General features: G+C 46.6%; 2 protein-coding genes across 2 annotated transcripts; both read right to left on the reverse strand.

Annotated features, from left to right (window-relative positions):
* Positions 1-110: 110 nt before the first annotated feature.
* PRR22 (proline rich 22) lies at positions 111-4,438 on the reverse strand. The gene is made up of 3 exons (XM_042478790.1): positions 4,248-4,438; positions 2,411-2,473; positions 111-1,309 (listed from the first exon to the last, which is right to left on the reverse strand). Exons 1-3 carry the CDS (start codon positions 4,372-4,374, stop codon positions 210-212), a joined length of 1,290 nt encoding a protein of 429 aa, XP_042334724.1. The 5' UTR covers positions 4,375-4,438; the 3' UTR covers positions 111-209.
* A 2,176-nt stretch (positions 4,439-6,614) lies between these two features.
* Positions 6,615-16,100, reverse strand: ACER1 (alkaline ceramidase 1). The gene is made up of 7 exons (XM_042480548.1): positions 15,996-16,100; positions 14,055-14,161; positions 10,577-10,691; positions 9,732-9,870; positions 8,893-9,030; positions 7,640-7,777; positions 6,615-7,040 (listed from the first exon to the last, which is right to left on the reverse strand). Exons 2-7 carry the CDS (start codon positions 14,145-14,147, stop codon positions 6,872-6,874), a joined length of 792 nt encoding a protein of 263 aa, XP_042336482.1. The 5' UTR covers positions 14,148-14,161; positions 15,996-16,100; the 3' UTR covers positions 6,615-6,871.
* Positions 16,101-17,264: the final 1,164 nt, after the last annotated feature.

The following is a 17,264-nucleotide window of genomic DNA, read 5'->3' on the forward strand; positions in this document are numbered from 1 at the left end:
TTCTTTCAGTGAGTCTCAAAGGTGCGACAAGATCTCTCTGCAGACTGCTTCTGCAGACTAACATGGCTATGTCTTTGGAGTCTACCAGACAGAAGGACAGTTCAAGTGTATAAAAAGCACACATGTTGTCTGGGTTTTTAATACACAAAACGGCAGGGTCTGACCAGCCCCTGCCCTTTGACCAGGCGAAAACAGCTCCGTTAGCCCCACTAGCCGATGTGCAAGGCCAGCTCTGGTTCGGGGCCTTCCCCGTTGCTGCTCGGGTTGAGTCCCTGTTTGGGTTTGCCGGCCGGCGCTTTGCTGGTGTTTTTCTCCTCGGGCTCCGGATGGGACTCTGGGTTCTTGAGCGGAGGCTGAGCAGAGGACGGGCGGCTCTCCCAGGGTGATTCCTCCCCGAAAGCGTTCACGTTGTAGAGGTAATCCAGGCTCGTGACGGTGCTGAGGATTTCCGGCACGCTGTAGTCAAAAGACAAGAGTTCGTCGGGCAGGTTGAGGGAACGGATGTCGCTCGAGGAGTCTTCACCTGAGAGGCCACTCTCTTCCTGAGGCCGCTGGCTGAAGCCGTCGAGGGACGTCTCCGTGTCTGAGTTCACCGGGGAACAGTCGAAGAGTTTCATGGCCACTTCCAAAAGGACCTTGTCGGGAAGGTCAAAGGACTCGTCCTGGTCTTCTGGCACAATGGCGGCCACATCTGGACAAGTCTCTGCTTCTGTTGTGGCTTGGACATATGGCGGCCCAAGTGTGCTTCCTTCGTCCAGGTGGTTCTTTGGCACCGGTGTGTTCTTCTCAGTAAAATCCTGGCCTGTGGGGCCTTCTTTGAGCTCCGTGTCTTCCTCCACAGAGAAACTTTGGAAGACTTGGAAGGACGGATCCTGACCAGGCTCCAGAGATTCATAGGCCCCTGCGGCCTGGATCAGGCTTGGTCTGGGAAAGGTGGCTGGGGGCTTGTGGACGTCACTTTGCCCGAGACCCTCAGCCGGGTGGAGGCGAGGGGGGTCCACGAAGGGGGAGAGGTGGGCAGAGGGGCCAAGGAGGCCGCCCGCAGGGTCCGTCAAGTGAGGGGCAGTGGCTGGAGGAGGCCCCTCGGGTTTGAAGAAAGGCAAGACGTAAGGGGAGGTGTTGGTGGCGGCCACGGGTTGGTAGGCCGGGTGGTAGGGGACATATTTCTGACTGTCCAGGAGGTACGTGTTCTGTGGGACCGGCCCACCGGAGAGTTTGTAGATGGAGGGCTGGACGAAGTTGGCCGTTGCCCACTCGATGCGGTAGATCCTGGGGTCAAAAAAGCACCCGCAGGGAGCCATGTGGAAGCCTGGGAAGAGGAGGGCAAGAGTCAGGAGGAGAAACGCAGGAGGAAAAGGTGCCTAGTGTTGGAAGGGACCACCAAAGGCCATCCAATCCAACCCCATTCTGCCAGGCATGAAGACGCAGCTACACAACTGAACCCCTCCCTCCAGAGCGGCTGTCAAAGCATCTTTGCAGAGCTAAATCCAGGTTGCAAAGGATACCTACAACATGTGAAGTTGAAGGCTTTCATGGCCGGCATCCATAGTTTTTTGTGGGTTTTTCGGACTATGTGTCCATGTTCTAGAGGAGTTTATTCCTGATGTTTCGCCAGCATCATTTTCTGAAGATGCCAGCCACAGATGCTGCTGGCGAAACATCAGGAATAAACTCTTCCAGAACATGGCCTCATAGCTAGAAAACTTCACAAAAAAGCCATAAAAATAACAATTTGGAGAAAGCATCAAAACTGTTGTATGTATGCTTTGCAACGTGGATTTAGATAAACTTCCAGAACACTGCCACGGAGCCCCAAAAACCACGAAAAACGATGGATTCGGGCCGTGAAAGCCTTTGACTTCACATTGTTCTTTCAATGCTTAGATTTGGCTTTGTTTGCTCTTTGGATTTCAAAGTTCTTCTTAGCTTTGACCTCTTGCATCGTCCTGATTTGAATGGGCAAATCTCAGCTGACAAAAGTCAGTATCAAACTGCATTCATTCTGCAGTGCAGATCAAGCCAAGAGATCCTCAGATGGATGAGATGGATGGAGGGGAAAGAGAAAGGAGGTTGATAAATAGAGAGTTTATTAGGTGGATCAGTGGATTAATATGGCAGATGGTGAACAAATAAAGAGTTGGAGGACAGAGAAGACGGTGGAGGAGGCTGGACAGGTATAGAGTTGTGGTGGATGATGGAGGGAGAGACATGTCTTTGGTCAAAAGGCATTGTTCTGACAACCAGTGCTGCTTTTCTGTTGGTTTCCTCCCTGTTCATTTTTGGACAAACCCCACCTGCATCCCGCTCCTATTGCTGTGCGGACTCTCTGTCCATTCCCTTCTGGCCCTCCGCCCAGCCATGCCTCCCCATTGCCTTACTGGCTCTCTTCTACGCACCGCATAAGCGTTACCTGCCGGGGGCGTCCCGAAAATCTCTTTCTCTTGATTTGGGGGATGGAACAGGTTGGGCACCCCTGCAACACGAAGAGAAGAACGTTCACCCTCTTTCCGTGGACTGCACACTCTTTCGTCTTTTTTGTCTCTCAAGCCTTGATCCGGCGGCCTTTGCATGAGGCCTTAGTGGGGACGTTGGGTCCCTCCAGAGGTGGCTCGACTGCAACTCCCATTGTTCCTTACCATGACTCCAAATCCCACTAGCTGGAACCCCTTGGCCTTCCTTGCCCTTGGGATTCTTTTTACATAGTCCCCCATGCCGCAATATGCACATTCTTGACCTATATGCAGAGAGGTCTTGGAGCACCTTTGAGACTAACTTTGAGAAAGAAGTTGGTAGCATGAGCTTTGATAGACTTACATCTCCTTCCTCATATGCATTTGGAAGTAGACTGCACTCTAGGAAAGCTCCTCATGCTGCCAACTTCTTTCCTTCAGTGAGTCTCAAAGGTGCTACAAAATCCCTCTGCATTCTGATTCTACAGGCTAACATGGCTAATTTTTTAAATTTTTAACCTATGTTTATTTTTGTATTTTACGCCAGTCTATACATTTCTACCTCTTTCCCTCACTGCCTAAGACCAATTTGTGGGCATTTTCCATGCATGCACATCCTTTACATGCACATTTTTCCATGCACAGTTGCATGGTCTGTGCATGTGTTTTTCATCACCTTCCTTGGAAGTGTATGGCTTTCCAATAGGAGATATGCTCCTAGTATTGGGAAGGAACTAATGACACCAGGCTTCAAAGTGAAATAATTTCCCACCCCAAACTGTCTGATCCTGGGGCATCATTGCATGTCTAAATCCATGTTGCAGTTTTGGTGCTTTCTCCTAATTGTTCCTTTTATGCTTAGATTTGGCTTTGGTGAACATACTGGGGGCAGCTGGTAAGGCCAGCTCATCTTTCCCAGTTTCTCTGTTTTGCTTTTCATGCACGCTCAGTAAGGGATTCTGGAGGAAAGCCACTGTGTCCCTTTCCAGTTGTGGCCAGAAACACACAGCTGCAGTTGTTTGAGTTAAAGTAGAACCATATTATTTCTCAACCCAGGTTTTATTGCATTGTCTACTCTGCGCATGCTCCTTGAACCCAGCACCAAGCGTCTGTGTTTCTCCTGTCCTCCTTCACCATTCTCTTAATGCCAATGCTGCTGGAAAAAACTCCAGCTAGACAGAAGACAAGGAAGACATAAAAAGACTTTGTAAAAAGGAGCATCACTGTTGGAGGCTTTGTTAACTGAGGTATACCTGGGTTTTTTTGTGGCAAGTTCTTTGCAAGACTTCAGAGGGCTTGTCTGGTTTTATTTGGTGTGTCTCAGAAAAGACGTGTTTGTGCACCATTTTCCATGCTGTTTTCAATGGGTTGGTGACTAAATCAAGTCATATTTGCTATGGGAGAAGGGGGATATAAACTATGTGCAACCTCACCCACCTGTTGGGACTTCCTACAGAAAATAATTTAATGCAAGAAGGGATTTATTTGGAGACATGCGGCATCAGTTAATCCCTCTGTGTTTTTTGGAGTGAGCCATGCATCTCAGCAATAACAACCAGACTGAGAGAACGGTGGCACTTGTGTGCAACTTGTCAACGCAATGGTCTTGCCCACAAATTGCCACGCCACTTAAATGTTATTTCCCTCTGGATTATAACTCCCAGCATCCCCCGGCCAGCGGGAATGTCTAAACCCAGGGACGTTTCCAAGCTCTGGAGTGTCTTAAACCCAGTTTGTGGCAACCACTCAAAGCTTTGAATGTGTCTGGCTACAACCCATGGGAAACATTACTCTTACCAACGGCGGCCAAGTTTTCTGGAAGGACGAAAGCCGGGAAGGGTCGGTTCAGCTGGGCGTCGGGTCGGTCTATCGTTCTCGGAGGGTACGGTTCATGCTGGGGGTAAAAGATTTTGGACTGCTGCATAATCTTTTTGGGAAGCCCAGGGGCAAGCTTGCCATCTGGGCCGCTTTGGCAGCAGGAGCACACATTGTGGAGAATGTGTGTCCGGAGGGAGGCTGTTGCCGTGAGGGACAGAGAGGCCAAGGTTCTGTTTGGATGGTTACTCGGGAAGAGGTTCCAGAGGCTGACAGCTGGAAAGTTCTGAGCATCTTCTGGCAGAAGGAGGACAAGGGTTCTCCAGTTCTCCCTTGGCACTGTCGTCAGGATGGGCTTTCAAAGGGACTTTCACTTCGGGTGAGATTTTCTGGTTGGCATTCCTTTGGAGGAGGCTGAGAGAGTGTGACTTGGCCCTAGGTCACCCAGTGGGTAGCCATGGCTCAGAGATGAAACCTCACCAAAATGGAAGCCTGGCCCAACATGGAAACCACTACATTAAGTTCCTTCAAGTGAACTCCAGATTATGGAGACCTTCCAGGGTTTTCATGGTCAGATTTCTTCAGAGGAGGTTTCCTGTTGCCTTTGTCTTAGGTTGAGAGAATGTGACTTGTCCCTAAGTCATCCAGTGGCTTGCCATGGCTGAGATTTGAAACCTCAACTAATGGAAATCTGGTCCAACATGGAAACCACTGCACCACACATGCTCTATTACTATGTGTATGCTATGTTCCATTACTATGTGTAAGTGGCCTCCAGATCATGGTGGTCTTCCAGGGTTTCCTTGGTCAAATTTCTTCAGAGGAGGCTTCTTATTGCCTTCCTCTTAGGCTGAGAGAGTGTGACTTGCCCCTAAGTCATCCAGTGGGCTGCCATATCTGAGATATGAAACCTGGTCTAATGGAAGTCTAGTCCAACATGGAAACCACTACCCCAGACTGGTTCCACTGTTACTGTGTCTACAAGTGGACCCCGGATCATGATAACCTTCTGTAGTGATCCCCAAACTTTGATCCTCCAGATGTTTAGGACGTCAAGTCCCAGAATTCCTGACAGTTGGCCAAGCTGGGGCTTCTGGGAGTTGAAATCCAAAACAATGGGAACAGCAGAGTTTGGGAATCGTTTTCTTGGTCAGATTTCTTCAAAGGTTTACTGTTGCCTTCGTCTTAGGCTGAGAGAGTGTGACTTGCCCATAGGTCACCAGGGGCTTGCCATATCTGAGAGATGAAACCTCATCTAATGGAGACCTGGTCCAACATGGAAACCAGTGGGTTTCCATACTGGAGTGGAGTTTTGAACCCCATACTTTCCAAAACTGGACAGATGAAAACCGGGATGTGTATAAAGCACTATCGTTTTTCAAAATCACAGCAACAAATACCAAACCCCATAAGACCTGGGACATCCAAGCCCTGAGTTCTACCTATCACCCCCAACTAGAGCCGGCCTCTACCTCGCAGGGTTGTTGTAAGGATAAAACGGGGGGGGGGGGGGGGGAGGAAGAGCCACGTATGTTAACCAAGCCTCCTGGGAGGTAAGGAGGGACAACAAAGACAGGGATGAATAACGTTCTTGTGAAATGTGGAGGTGTTCCTATGCGTCAGGTGTTGAAAACTGTTTTCGACAGGGGCGAGGTCTTATCAGCATTAATGGGACAGATCTGGGCTTGAAGCAAATGTGGGGTTTGGCCGGCAACTTTTGAAATGCAGTCTCCATGCACAGCGATTTGATGCTCCCTCCTGCCCCAAATTAAAGAATATATATTTAAAAAACATTAATTATTCTAGAAATTTAACAGCAAGTAACAAGACAAGGCTGTTGGATCAATACCGGTTGGATTTCTACGTGAAGAGGATGTTTTCAAGCCAGAAAAGAGAGGACTGGATGTCACTCTCTTTCTTGGAGAAAATGAACAGGCAGTTTCTGGAAAGCACTAACACATACCCTGAACTTTGTCCCAACCATCGGCCCTATTCAAGGCTTTTAAATAATTCACTTTTGGAGAGAAACTGTGTTAGAAACACTGATTATTTTTAAAGGGGAAAATAGGTTGTGAGAAGATAGGGTTCAGCAGGCCCTTGGTATCCGCTTGGTTTGGGTACCAGGACCCTCTATAAATGCCCAAATCAGTCCCATTCTACATAATGGCATAATAAAGGGCTGTGTCTTATACAAAATGGCGAAATCAAGGTTCATGTATTGGAATATATATATATATATATATATATATATATATATAATTTTCAAGCCATTGATGGTTGAATCCATCTATTTTTCAAAATCCATGGATATGGAGGGCTAGTTGGATTTTTAACCATGCAGGCTTTGTAAAATAAATAAATAAATAAATAGGGGTTTTTTTGCATTCAGATGCAAAAAAGCAGGACAGACCGGGCTTGCAAAGAACCTCCACCTGCAAGAAGTGACCCAAGCAAACGAGAAACGTCTCTATCCACAGCCATTGTGGCCTGTTCCTCCATCGCAGCAACGGTCAGTCTCTCATAAACCAGCGGTGGATGTATGGAAGGATTGGCTACTGACGTGCGGACGGGGTGTGTATTCCCTGTTTGTGTGCCATGGCTCCCCACTAGAACAATTTCTGTGTTTTCTGGACCAGGATGTACGGCAGGGCGAAGAAACTGGTCTCACTGGGCCAGTAGGTCAAGACGGGCTCATTATTTGGCATCTCATAGAGAACGTCAAAGTACATGACCAGTGTGGCACAGTAGAAGATGGTCACGTTGATGAAAATGTGCCTGCGAGGGGGACAGAAAAGAGAGACACTGAGAGCGAGCATGTGCTGAGTTTCTTTCTCACTGAGGATGGCAATTATGCACATTGTGTAACGGTCAGTCTGGTCACATGGAGACCCATGACACTCTCCACTGACCACAGATGAGTCCGAACACGGCCAGCAGACCTTCCCATCTGTGTCTATGAAAGAGGTCTATGCCTTTTCAGCTCTGTCCAAGATGGTTATTTTGCAAAGCTAATGGCTCTTCGTCGCCTCTTCAAAACCAATCTACCCCAAATTATATTTCAATGGAATGGGGATGACTCACAAGAGCCCTATATTGTCTCCATCCAGGGTGGCTCTTTTGTAATACTAACGGCTCTTGATTGCTTGTTCAGAAATAATCCAGTTTGACATCACTTTAACTGTCCTGACTCAATGCAATGCAATTCTGGGAATTGTATTTTTGGGAGACATTGAGCCATCTCTGTCAGAGAGCGCTGGGCCCGCAACAAACTGGAGCCATGGGAGATAAAGTGGTGTCACGCTGGAAGGTTTCTGCAGTGCAGACGTAGCCCTAGCTACCGCCTCTTCCTCCCGCGCTCGCTTTCTCCCGCTTACCAAAAACTGTGAAGGTAGCAAAAGTTGATTTTCTGGCAGAAATTGCAGAGGAACTTGTCGACCAGCCAGCAGCTGATGGAAATGAGCCACCAGATGACCAGAGAGGCGGCCAGGCGGTGGACCCGGGGGTTCTTGCACCTGAGAAGGAGGCAGTCAAGAGTCAGGACAGGGAGAGCCTTTCACGATGCACAACGCTAAAGAGGACAAAATTCTGATCTTTTCTCATCCCTGAGAAATATCAAGAACAATTAAACAGGGTTTTTTCTCATCTCATAGCTTTGGGACACTCAGGAATGTCCTCCTCCCTGCAACGTGATGGGAAACTGAGCAGCTTTTCTACAAATATTGCACTGCTGGCCCAGTATACTGCACCATTTTTTAGAAACCACACTGCTTTTCCTGAAAGGTGCACAGTCTTTCCTGCCCAACTGTCAGCGCAGAAAGGAAATGGTGCCACATTCAGACCAGAAAAGGCTGCAGCTTCGTAAGCCTGAGTTTCTTTTCCTGCTGCATGACGTTCAGACCAACCAAAGCTGCAGCTACAAACCTGAACCCTTCACCCCCTTTCCTGTGTAGGAATATGGAGTGCATTGACACTGTGGGAAGAATGCACTTTGACCCCACTTTAAGTGCTATCGCTCCCTCCTGTGATAGTAGTACTACTACTACTGATAATAATTCAATAGCCTGATTCAGTATATACACTCAGTATATATGCTCATTCTAGAAATCCGAATGGCCTCTCTGCTGAGAAAGCCCTTTGGCGATCCTACTGCTAGTGCCCACAAGACCAACGCTGGCGGCCACAGGAAACATCCCATCATCCCTGGACCAGCCCAATGGACCAGCAGAGGATGAGGAGTGGAGCAACCATCATTCCTTCTCCATCCTGGTCACTCACTTGCTTCGTCTCCATAGAGGAGCAAATAGACCAGAGTCTCCTTAAATGATGCAAAGGTGTGAAGATGGGAGGTGAAGGAGGGTGGACTATGGGGTTAGTGCTGGTTGATAGAACTGGTAGTCATTATCAGTGCAAAAAGAAAGAAAGCAAAAGCTGGCTGGATTTTTGGGGGGCTTGTTGTCGTTGTTGTGTGCCTTCAATGTTCAACCCTTATCCTGTGGTTTTCTTGGCAAGGTGTGTCCAGAGGAGGGTAACTGTGGCCATGCTCTAAGGCTGAAAGAGTGTGACCTGCCCAAGGTTACTCAACATTTGGAGGACCCTTCTGCTTCCGCCCCGTTTTCCCTGGTCTTACTGTCTCAGTTCTTGGACCGTCAGGTAGAGGAGGTGGAAGGCGATGCAGTTGAGGGCGTAGGCGTTCAAGGCCGGTCTCACAAAGGACATCAAGGTGCTCACAATGGTCACGATGATCACCATCTGGATGAACTGTTCCCTGGGGAAGAAAAAGATGGTGAGTCAGGTGAGGAACTGGGCAAACCAGGACAGAACGGCCAAGGCACTTGTCTCCAGCGCTGTGCCAGAGACCCCCCTTCCTCCCAGAAGTGCGCAATTTCCCCACAGAGCTTTGTTATCGCTTGCCTTCAAATCGTTTCCAATTTATGGCGACCCTAAGGCGAACCTCTCTTTTGAGGCTGAGAGAGTGTGCCTTGGCCAAGGTCGCCCATTAAGTTTCCGTAGCCAAATACAGATTTGGAAGTTGGTCTCCTAAAGTTGTTGTTGTATGCCTTTCCGACTATGGCGACCCTAAGGCAAACCTATCATGGGTTTTCTTTATAAGGTTTCTTCAGAAGAGGTTTACCTTTGCCTTCCCTTGAGGCTGAGAGAGTGTGACTTGGCTAAGGTCACTCAGTGGGTTTCATAGCCGAGCTGGGAATCGAACCCGGGTCTCCAGAGTCATTGTCCAAGGCTCAAGTCCAAGACTCCATACTGCTGCATTCTTATTATTGTTAGAGCCATCATGGCCTAGGACTCTGGGGACCAGGACTCTGGGGACCAGGGTTCAAATCCCCACTCGGCCTGTTGCCATTTTGAGAAGGATTGCAGAGGAAAATAGAATTTGGGGTTTGCTGTGGGAATGGAGACATGTAACTCACATTTCTTCTGAATGATCTGGCCCTCATTCCCGCTTCTTACCTGTTTTTGATAAACCCGGGGAAGTATCGCACGGGGAACCAGAAGGCATAGCAAATCGACAACCCCCACAAGATGGAGAGTTCGTCCAAGAGCTGCCCGACGTAGCTGAGCGTCATGTGGAAATACAAGGAGAAGGCACCTGGATGGGCAGAAAGCAATGGGCCATTTTGAGCATGTGCAGAGAGCTAATTTACAAAACACTGCTGCGCTGCTCTCCTTTGCACACTGAGATTTGAACCCGGGTCTCAGAGAGTCCTAGTCCATCAAACCAAAAATCCTTAAATAAACCCCCAGCTGGTCCCATTGCTTTTGAGGGTATCTGCAATGGTTCGAACCAAAACTGGATTTCGCTACCCAGTTTGAGCTGCTCCCGGGAAGCTTAATAACTTAACTTAATAACTCTCTGGCTGAGAATTCCCTAATTCCTCTCCCTGAACTGCAAATCCTAGAATTATATCGGATGGAGCCGTGATAGTTAAAGTAGAATTGTAGTGCTGTAATCGTTTAATGGGATGGGATCCTTCGTTCTACTGCTTTAGGCCAGCCTTTTCCAAACCCCGAAATGTTTAGGACTGGAGCTCCCAACATCCCCTTCCCCTCTGCTATATCTCATCATCCCCAGGCTGCCAAGTTGGCCAGTTTGGGAGAAATGGAGTGCTACAATTTCCCCCCTTGCATCTGGATGAATGATGACTTTCTGCTTCTCATTTTTACCTTATCCTGAAAGGAAGGGAGAAAATATATGGGAATTATCATTTTTCTGAGCAGAAAAGTGGAGAAGGAGGGACCCCAGAAAAAGGCGGAGGGGGATTATCATGTTTCGTGGGCCGTTTTGCGTCCCGTACCGATGCAAAACTGAATGACAAAAAGTGTGTGGACGGGTATGGGACGGACATCCCTGTATGAGGAATTGAGCCACATTAGGAGAGGAGCCAAAATGAAGAAGGCGACATTGCTGATCTGCAAAAGAAAATAACGCAGGCGTCAGAGAATAGCCAAAAACCATCACCATCATCAATTAAAAATTATGATTATGATATATACTATAACATGGAGAGCCAGGGAGGCGTAGTGTTGGACTATGGCTCTGGAAACCAGGGTTCGAATCCTCCCTCGGCCATGGAAACCCATTGGGCGACTCACACTCTCTCAGCCTCAGAAGGAGACCAAGGCAAACCCCGTTCTGAACAAATCTCGCAAACAAAATCCTGTTATAAGGTTGTCATAAGAAATGACTTGAAGGCACACAGCAACAACTAATAATGCAATACATTTTGTTACCCAATATATTATAATATCTAATATAATGAATTACAGTGTAGATGTAATAGCGGGAGCCAGTGTGGCATGGTGGTTTGAGCATCGGATTAGGGCTCTGGAGATTAGGATTCGAATTCACACTCAGCCATGGAAACCCACAGGGCAACCACTGTGCCAGCTGTTTTGGACTGCAGTGCCCATCGCCCACATCTGCAGGTGGGAGTTGCAGTCCAAAGTACCCAGAAAGCAGCATGTCAATGGAAACCTTTGGCTATATATTTGCATTAGGGCAAAGCAAGAGACCCAGCCTGGAGGAGATGTTTGGCACATGGCGCATAGCCGTCTGCTTCCAGTGATAGTATCAATGCTACTTGCACTAATGCTACTAGTGCTTCTACTATCAGTTATACACTACTACTTTGTTTACCAACAGTTTGGAAATACCGTCACAGTGTAATCTTCGCAGGGTGACTTATCTTGGTTTTCTGGGACACTGCCAGCATTGCTGGGCTTTTTATTGGGATATTCACCCTAAATTGACTGTTATAAAGACATTGGAGTAAACAGAAGCATTTGCCATTGCAGCACCTTATATCTTTGCAAGGTGTTTTTTAGTTGAACTCCTTATTTACAACGGTTATTCTCCTATATCAATTTCACCATCATACATATTGGTTTAGAATTTTTGCAGCATTCCTTTATTCATGAACATTCGTACGTAGTGATATATAGTATACCTATTTGTTGTTTTTTCTCTCCTATTTTCGGCACATGGATTCCCCCCTTGTTGGACCTGCTTTGGCAGACTCTCAACCCGCTGGGCAGGTCTGGCTGGTTTCTTTGGGCCGACTAGGGCAATGGAGGGGCATGGGCGGGCATCGGTCCCTGATTGTTTGCCAAGAGCAAGGAGATAACAACAGCGGCCTTGTGTGCCATATTTCCCATTATCTCCCTTGCAGAGACACACATTGCACACACAGGAGTTCTCCTCCCAGGTTAAAGTAGGTGAGAGTTCCCAAACTCAAAGCCCAGATCTCTGCAAAGGTGGCACGAGAATCAGGTTTGGGACAGTTCTGGTTGTGTGTCGTATACCTTCAAGTCACTTCCAGCTTAGAGTGACCATATATAATAGGATTTTTTAATGGGATTTGTTCAGAGGAGGCTGAGGTTGAGAGAGTGGGTCTTGCCCAAGGGCTCCTTGCGGGTTTCCTTGCCAAGCTTGGATTTGAACCCATGACTCCCAGAATTAGCCGCCTTGAGCCCCTGTACCGGGAGGAAGGCGGGATATAAATAATTAGAATGGTGATGATGATGATGATAATAATAATAATAATAATAATAATAATAATTGTAGCCCAGTGCCCAACCACTACACTGCACTGGCTCTCAAGTAACTACAACCTTTCAGCGTGTGGTTAGTAAGGAAGGAGACACACAACTACAGGTTTACGCACTGTGTTTTGGACATTTTGCAAAAAGAGAAACCCCCCTCTTTTGTGACCTTCCTTTCTTCTCCCCGCTGCAGAGTTAAATGAGTGCAAAGTAATAATAATAATAACAACAACAACAACAACAATAATAATAATAATAATTGTATTCCACTTTTTCACAAAGGAATCAAAGCGGATTCCAACAGTATAAATAAAACATCAAACAATTAAAAATGACAAATCAAAAACCCCAAAACCCTAACCGTCCCCCCATCATAAAAACAGTGATCAACCCATAAAAAGAGATTAAACATCAAAAAAATCTAAAACCATCCAATAGGAATACATTGAAATTTTGGGCAGATTAGCACAAGAAATGAGTCTTCCTCTAGGGGAGGGGGAAAACGGGGGCGATGGTATCAATCAGTTTTGGTATCAGTATCTATCAATAGAAGTATCAATGAGGGGGAGGCAAGTCTAATGGATCTAATCTAGTCTGGAAAGGCCTTTTGGGTTTTGAATTCAGTTTGCAGCAATTGAAGCAAGCCCAGTAGGAAAGCGGGAGCAAGGAAGAGAAGCTGGGGCCTTTTTAAAAGCAGCTGAGAAAATGGGATGGCAGAGGATGAACTGGGCAAAACTGGGATGGTTGGACTGCAAGAAATGGGTCTTTCTTGCATTGCAGGAACTTAAAGGGCAATTGTGTGTGTGTGTTGTATGTGTGTGTTTGGGGTGGAGGCAATGGTCTAATCGTGTCCTCTCTGTAGCTGCACCCATAAGTGGCCTCACCCACTATTGCATTAAAAGAATCCAGGACGGTATTTGACTGGGAAGGTATTCTAGACATCTAGAAATCCTTGTTCTTTATAAGACAGTTTTATTAATTTTTGTAGCTATTCAGGTCTCACCGATGCTCTGGTATGTGAGACTTGTGCAACCGTGCACACCACCTGTGTACCTGTGTGTGAGCATACCTCTAAGGGGCGACCCAGGCTTATGGATTTATTACATTTATACCCCACCTTTCTCCAAAAATAGGATTCAAGGCATCAAAATGGGGTTCAACCCTTCCCCTCACCCAAGAGACTGTCAGATACAGAACGGCAGGAGGCCTTCTCAAGCGTTAAGGAGCCCAGCGTCCACCAAACGTCTTGGACTGCAGCTCCCAATATCCCCAATGAGGACCATGGTGAGGTACAATGGGTTTTATACTTCCATTCAAACAAAATGGAGATCTTGCGTATTGACTTGCTCACTCAAGGATCCCTTGGTGTTTCATTTTCTGTTCTAGACTTTAAGAAACGCTCCGTGTGCAATTATCTACATTAACTGTTATGGATTTTAAATTATGTTATAATCAGATTTAAGTTTTAAAGCCACAATCCTGGAGAAAAAGTGGGAAATAACAGATTTACATCATTAGAAGTTTATTGGGTTGCACAGAGGAGCAATGGGCAATGTTTTGGAAATGCTGTTTTGGGAACCTGAAAGGTTACCTCTTCACTTCATGGGACCTAAAACTCAGCAGAGTAGGTTGGTCTGGGTTATTGACACCTAAATGTCCATCTTACATGTGCAAAATATAAAATTATTATTATTATTGCTAGGACCAAATACCGGTAGGTCTGAGGCTTACCGTGTTGTAGTATTCGGCGATGTACTCCGAATGCTCAAAGTTCCCTTCGCACCAGTCCACTTCGGCGCTCTGGTAGGCAAAGATACTTGGCATCCTGAACACAAGACCTTCCATATAACAATAAAAATACAAAAATGATAAGGAGAGACGAGGGGAATAAAGTCAGCACCTGCTATAGAGGAAAACAACCTGCAATTCCAGTTTTCCCACCTCACTTTTACAACTCTACTCCGACCCACACCCTCGTGCCACTTTTCTTTCTTTCTTTTGCACCGAGGGCTCTGGATTAAATGTGCCAAAAGCCACAGGGCCGCCCAAGGGTTCTGGGTCACTTGGAAGCCAGTTTCATTCTTCCAATTCGTTGCAAGACAAGGCATGAAATGGCAATGTCTTCCCCCAATTGCACCTTGGTTGATGGGACCAGAGCCCAAGCATGAAAAGGAGGAGATTGCTTTGGGGTCGAACTGTGCAGAAGTCGCCTTTCCTCCAAATATTCTTAAGCAAACCCCACGCCTTAAGGGGAGAACTACTCCATGCTTACTACTCCCAGAATACTGAGCACCCGCTGGGGAAGAACATCAGAAAATGAATAAAAAGGGAGATCCAGTTGGATAGATGGGACATTGAACAGGAACATGGGTCAGATAGTCCAGGAGACAGTGTGGAAATGTTTGGACTGTAGTTCCCAGCATCCCTCATCATTGGTTCTGCTGGTTACTCCACTCCATCTTCAGCTCCTGGGGTTGCATTTTGAAAATGGCTGTTTTCATTTTCCTGTGTGCCGGCTAGGCATTTCCAACTTATGGTGCCTTAAGTTGGAAAAACGACTTGAAGGCACACACTTTCAACCCTGATTTAGATTTGATACGAAATGTAATCTGTTTAAATTAAGTTTGCGTCGTTAAATTCAGCCTTTTGGGGTCAGTTGTACACCTCCTTGAATCTTCTGATTCTATAAACAAGATATAACAAACAATGATAGATGGAGATAGATAGATAGATAGATAGATAGATAGATAGATAGAGTTTTCTGTGCTATCTCCCCAGCGTTTGTATACTAGTATATATCCTATCAAATCAGTGTATCTACTTTAGTTGGAACTATGCTTCAGGCCATATTGTAATTTATTGTAATTATCATTTATCTGGTTAGTGTCAACCAAAGTAGATCCATTATATCAAGTATTCAATGGTGGTAAATCCCATTAACTGAATGGGATGCCTTTCCTTGGAATACAATTTGAGCGTATGTGTATAAAGGCGTACCTTTTTGCAGTCCTTTTACACCTGCGCTCCCCCTTTTTCCCCTCCTCTATCTTTAAGCAGCATCAGCTTTGGGACAATGGTGAAGAAGGGATGGGGAAACACAGGTTTTTGGTGGTGGGTACCAGTCCAGAGGCATGTCTTCAGGAAACAACGCCATAAGAAAATGCTTGATCTGGGAATGAATGAGATTCTGCTGTAGCATCCAACATGTGGATGTGTCTGCATCCATAAGGCAAGGCAGATGGCAGCTGCCTCCAGAAATCCCTTGGAGAGCATGCATGAATCGCAGAATAGAAAGAAAAGGGCAGAGAGGTATATTTTAAAAAGCATAGATCTCAAAAGTTTTAAAGAATGGAAATTATAAGAAAAGTGGAAGAGAAAGTCAGCCTGGGACACATTTGGAAATTGCTTCAGGTCGCCTCCAGAAGGTTGTAAACCGTTTTGTGTCTGCAAGGCTTCCCTGACTTGGTGGCTTCATTTAATGTGTGATTATTATTGCTCGCGTTTGATCCAAAGTCTGCCACAAAAAAAAACCTGTTGAACTGCTCTTCTTTTTGAAGAAAATCAGTACCTCTTCCTCTTCTTTGCCTGTTAATTCTGCCTCTGGTACCCAATTTAATGCCCAGAACATCATACCCAAAACACAGTGAGGTTTACCTGCATGTGGCTCCTTACCTCTGTGCCTCTTTGCTTCTCCAGTGCAAAAGCCCAGGCGCTGGGAGAGAGAGCTTCGAAGGTGTTGCTAACAACACACACAGCTGGCGTGCTGCTATCTCTTCCTCCCTCCCCAACCTGTCTGTCGGCCTGAAAATAAAAATTAATAAAGCAAGAACCCAAATCAAAATGCCAGCCCTTCCAAGGAGGTCAAAGGGGCAGCAAGAAAAGATGAAGCTGAGAGTCAGCTCTGGAAGGAGAAGCCATGCAGCCCAGGCCCTGCTGCCTAATGTCACTTTTGCAAAGGTGCCTCGCTGGCAGACCTTTAAATAAATGGGCATGTCCGGATGCAAAATCGGAGTGGACGGCATTGGGCGTGGGGGTGAGAACGGATAGCAGCCCAGCCTCTGTGTGCGCACCCCACACCTATACACTCCGGGATACATTTCAACACACCTTGCGATGCTTATCTTTCTCCTCGGGAGGCATTCTGCCTCTTTCTCCAGAGCAATTCCACCTGATCTTTGGCTTCGTCTTCCCTGGCAGCCGTGGCTCAGTGTCTTGAAAGCAACGAGGTGCCCAGAACTGAACACAGTATTCCAGATGAGGTCTGACTAGTGTAGAATGTATGACTTCCCAGCAATTGGCATCTTTCAGCTTATCTCAGTTAGGGCAGGGGATTCTTCTGCCGCAAACGGCATAGTTTCCCTTTGGCACAAGGACGAAAGCTAGGGCCTTGGGTGGATTGCAGTGCCAGGTTTGAAACCGAGCCACTCCAAGGTTTCTTTGGGTTTTGAAAAAGTAATATCCCCCATTTAAATGAGGGTTGGGCAACAGTGAGGTTGCCGGGCTTTTGGGGCCTGACCCTAAGTCTGTAGCTTTTGTGGGTCTTCATCGGAGGGTGCAGATTCACCAGTCTTGCTAAGTTCAACTCCATGCAAATAGACAATTCTGCATGTAAATTGAAGAGGAGCAGCTTCCTACAACTTCCAAGGCTTCTCTGAAAAAACTTGCAAAGACTCTGCACAAAATCTATGTATTTAATTCCTCCTTCGCTCCTGGTTGTTGTGGTGCCAGGACTCACCCTCGGCTTGGCTCTACATCCATCTATTTAGAAGCAAATAAGATAGATTAAATGTTTGTGATGCCTAGGTAAATGAGAATAAACCCCCCATTTCCCCTTTACCTAAGATTTAACTCTTAATTTCCAAACAGGAAAACATATTGTCTCTGTGTGTACCTTCCAACTCTCCAAATTTGGCAGGGACTGTCCTGTTTAATCCTCTGCTG

Source organism: Sceloporus undulatus, chromosome 7, assembly GCF_019175285.1.
Source record: "Sceloporus undulatus isolate JIND9_A2432 ecotype Alabama chromosome 7, SceUnd_v1.1, whole genome shotgun sequence".
In the NCBI taxonomy this organism is placed as follows: domain Eukaryota; kingdom Metazoa; phylum Chordata; class Lepidosauria; order Squamata; family Phrynosomatidae; genus Sceloporus; species Sceloporus undulatus.

Coding starts and splice junctions, on each gene's coding strand:
- PRR22 (XM_042478790.1), bottom strand. CDS start 4,374: ATGCAGCAGTCCAAAATCTTTTACCCCCAGCATGAACCGTACCCTCCG. Junction 2,474..4,247: donor AGAAAACTTGGCCGCCGTTG/GTAAGAGTAATG, acceptor TTCGTGTTGCAG/GGGTGCCCAACCTGTTCCAT. Junction 1,310..2,410: donor TTTCGGGACGCCCCCGGCAG/GTAACGCTTATG, acceptor TCCTCTTCCCAG/GCTTCCACATGGCTCCCTGC.
- ACER1 (XM_042480548.1), bottom strand. CDS start 14,147: ATGCCAAGTATCTTTGCCTACCAGAGCGCCGAAGTGGACTGGTGCGAA. Junction 7,778..8,892: donor ACGGTCCAAGAACTGAGACA/GTAAGACCAGGG, acceptor CCTCCTTCTCAG/GTGCAAGAACCCCCGGGTCC. Junction 7,041..7,639: donor TGCTACCTTCACAGTTTTTG/GTAAGCGGGAGA, acceptor TCCCCCTCGCAG/GCACATTTTCATCAACGTGA.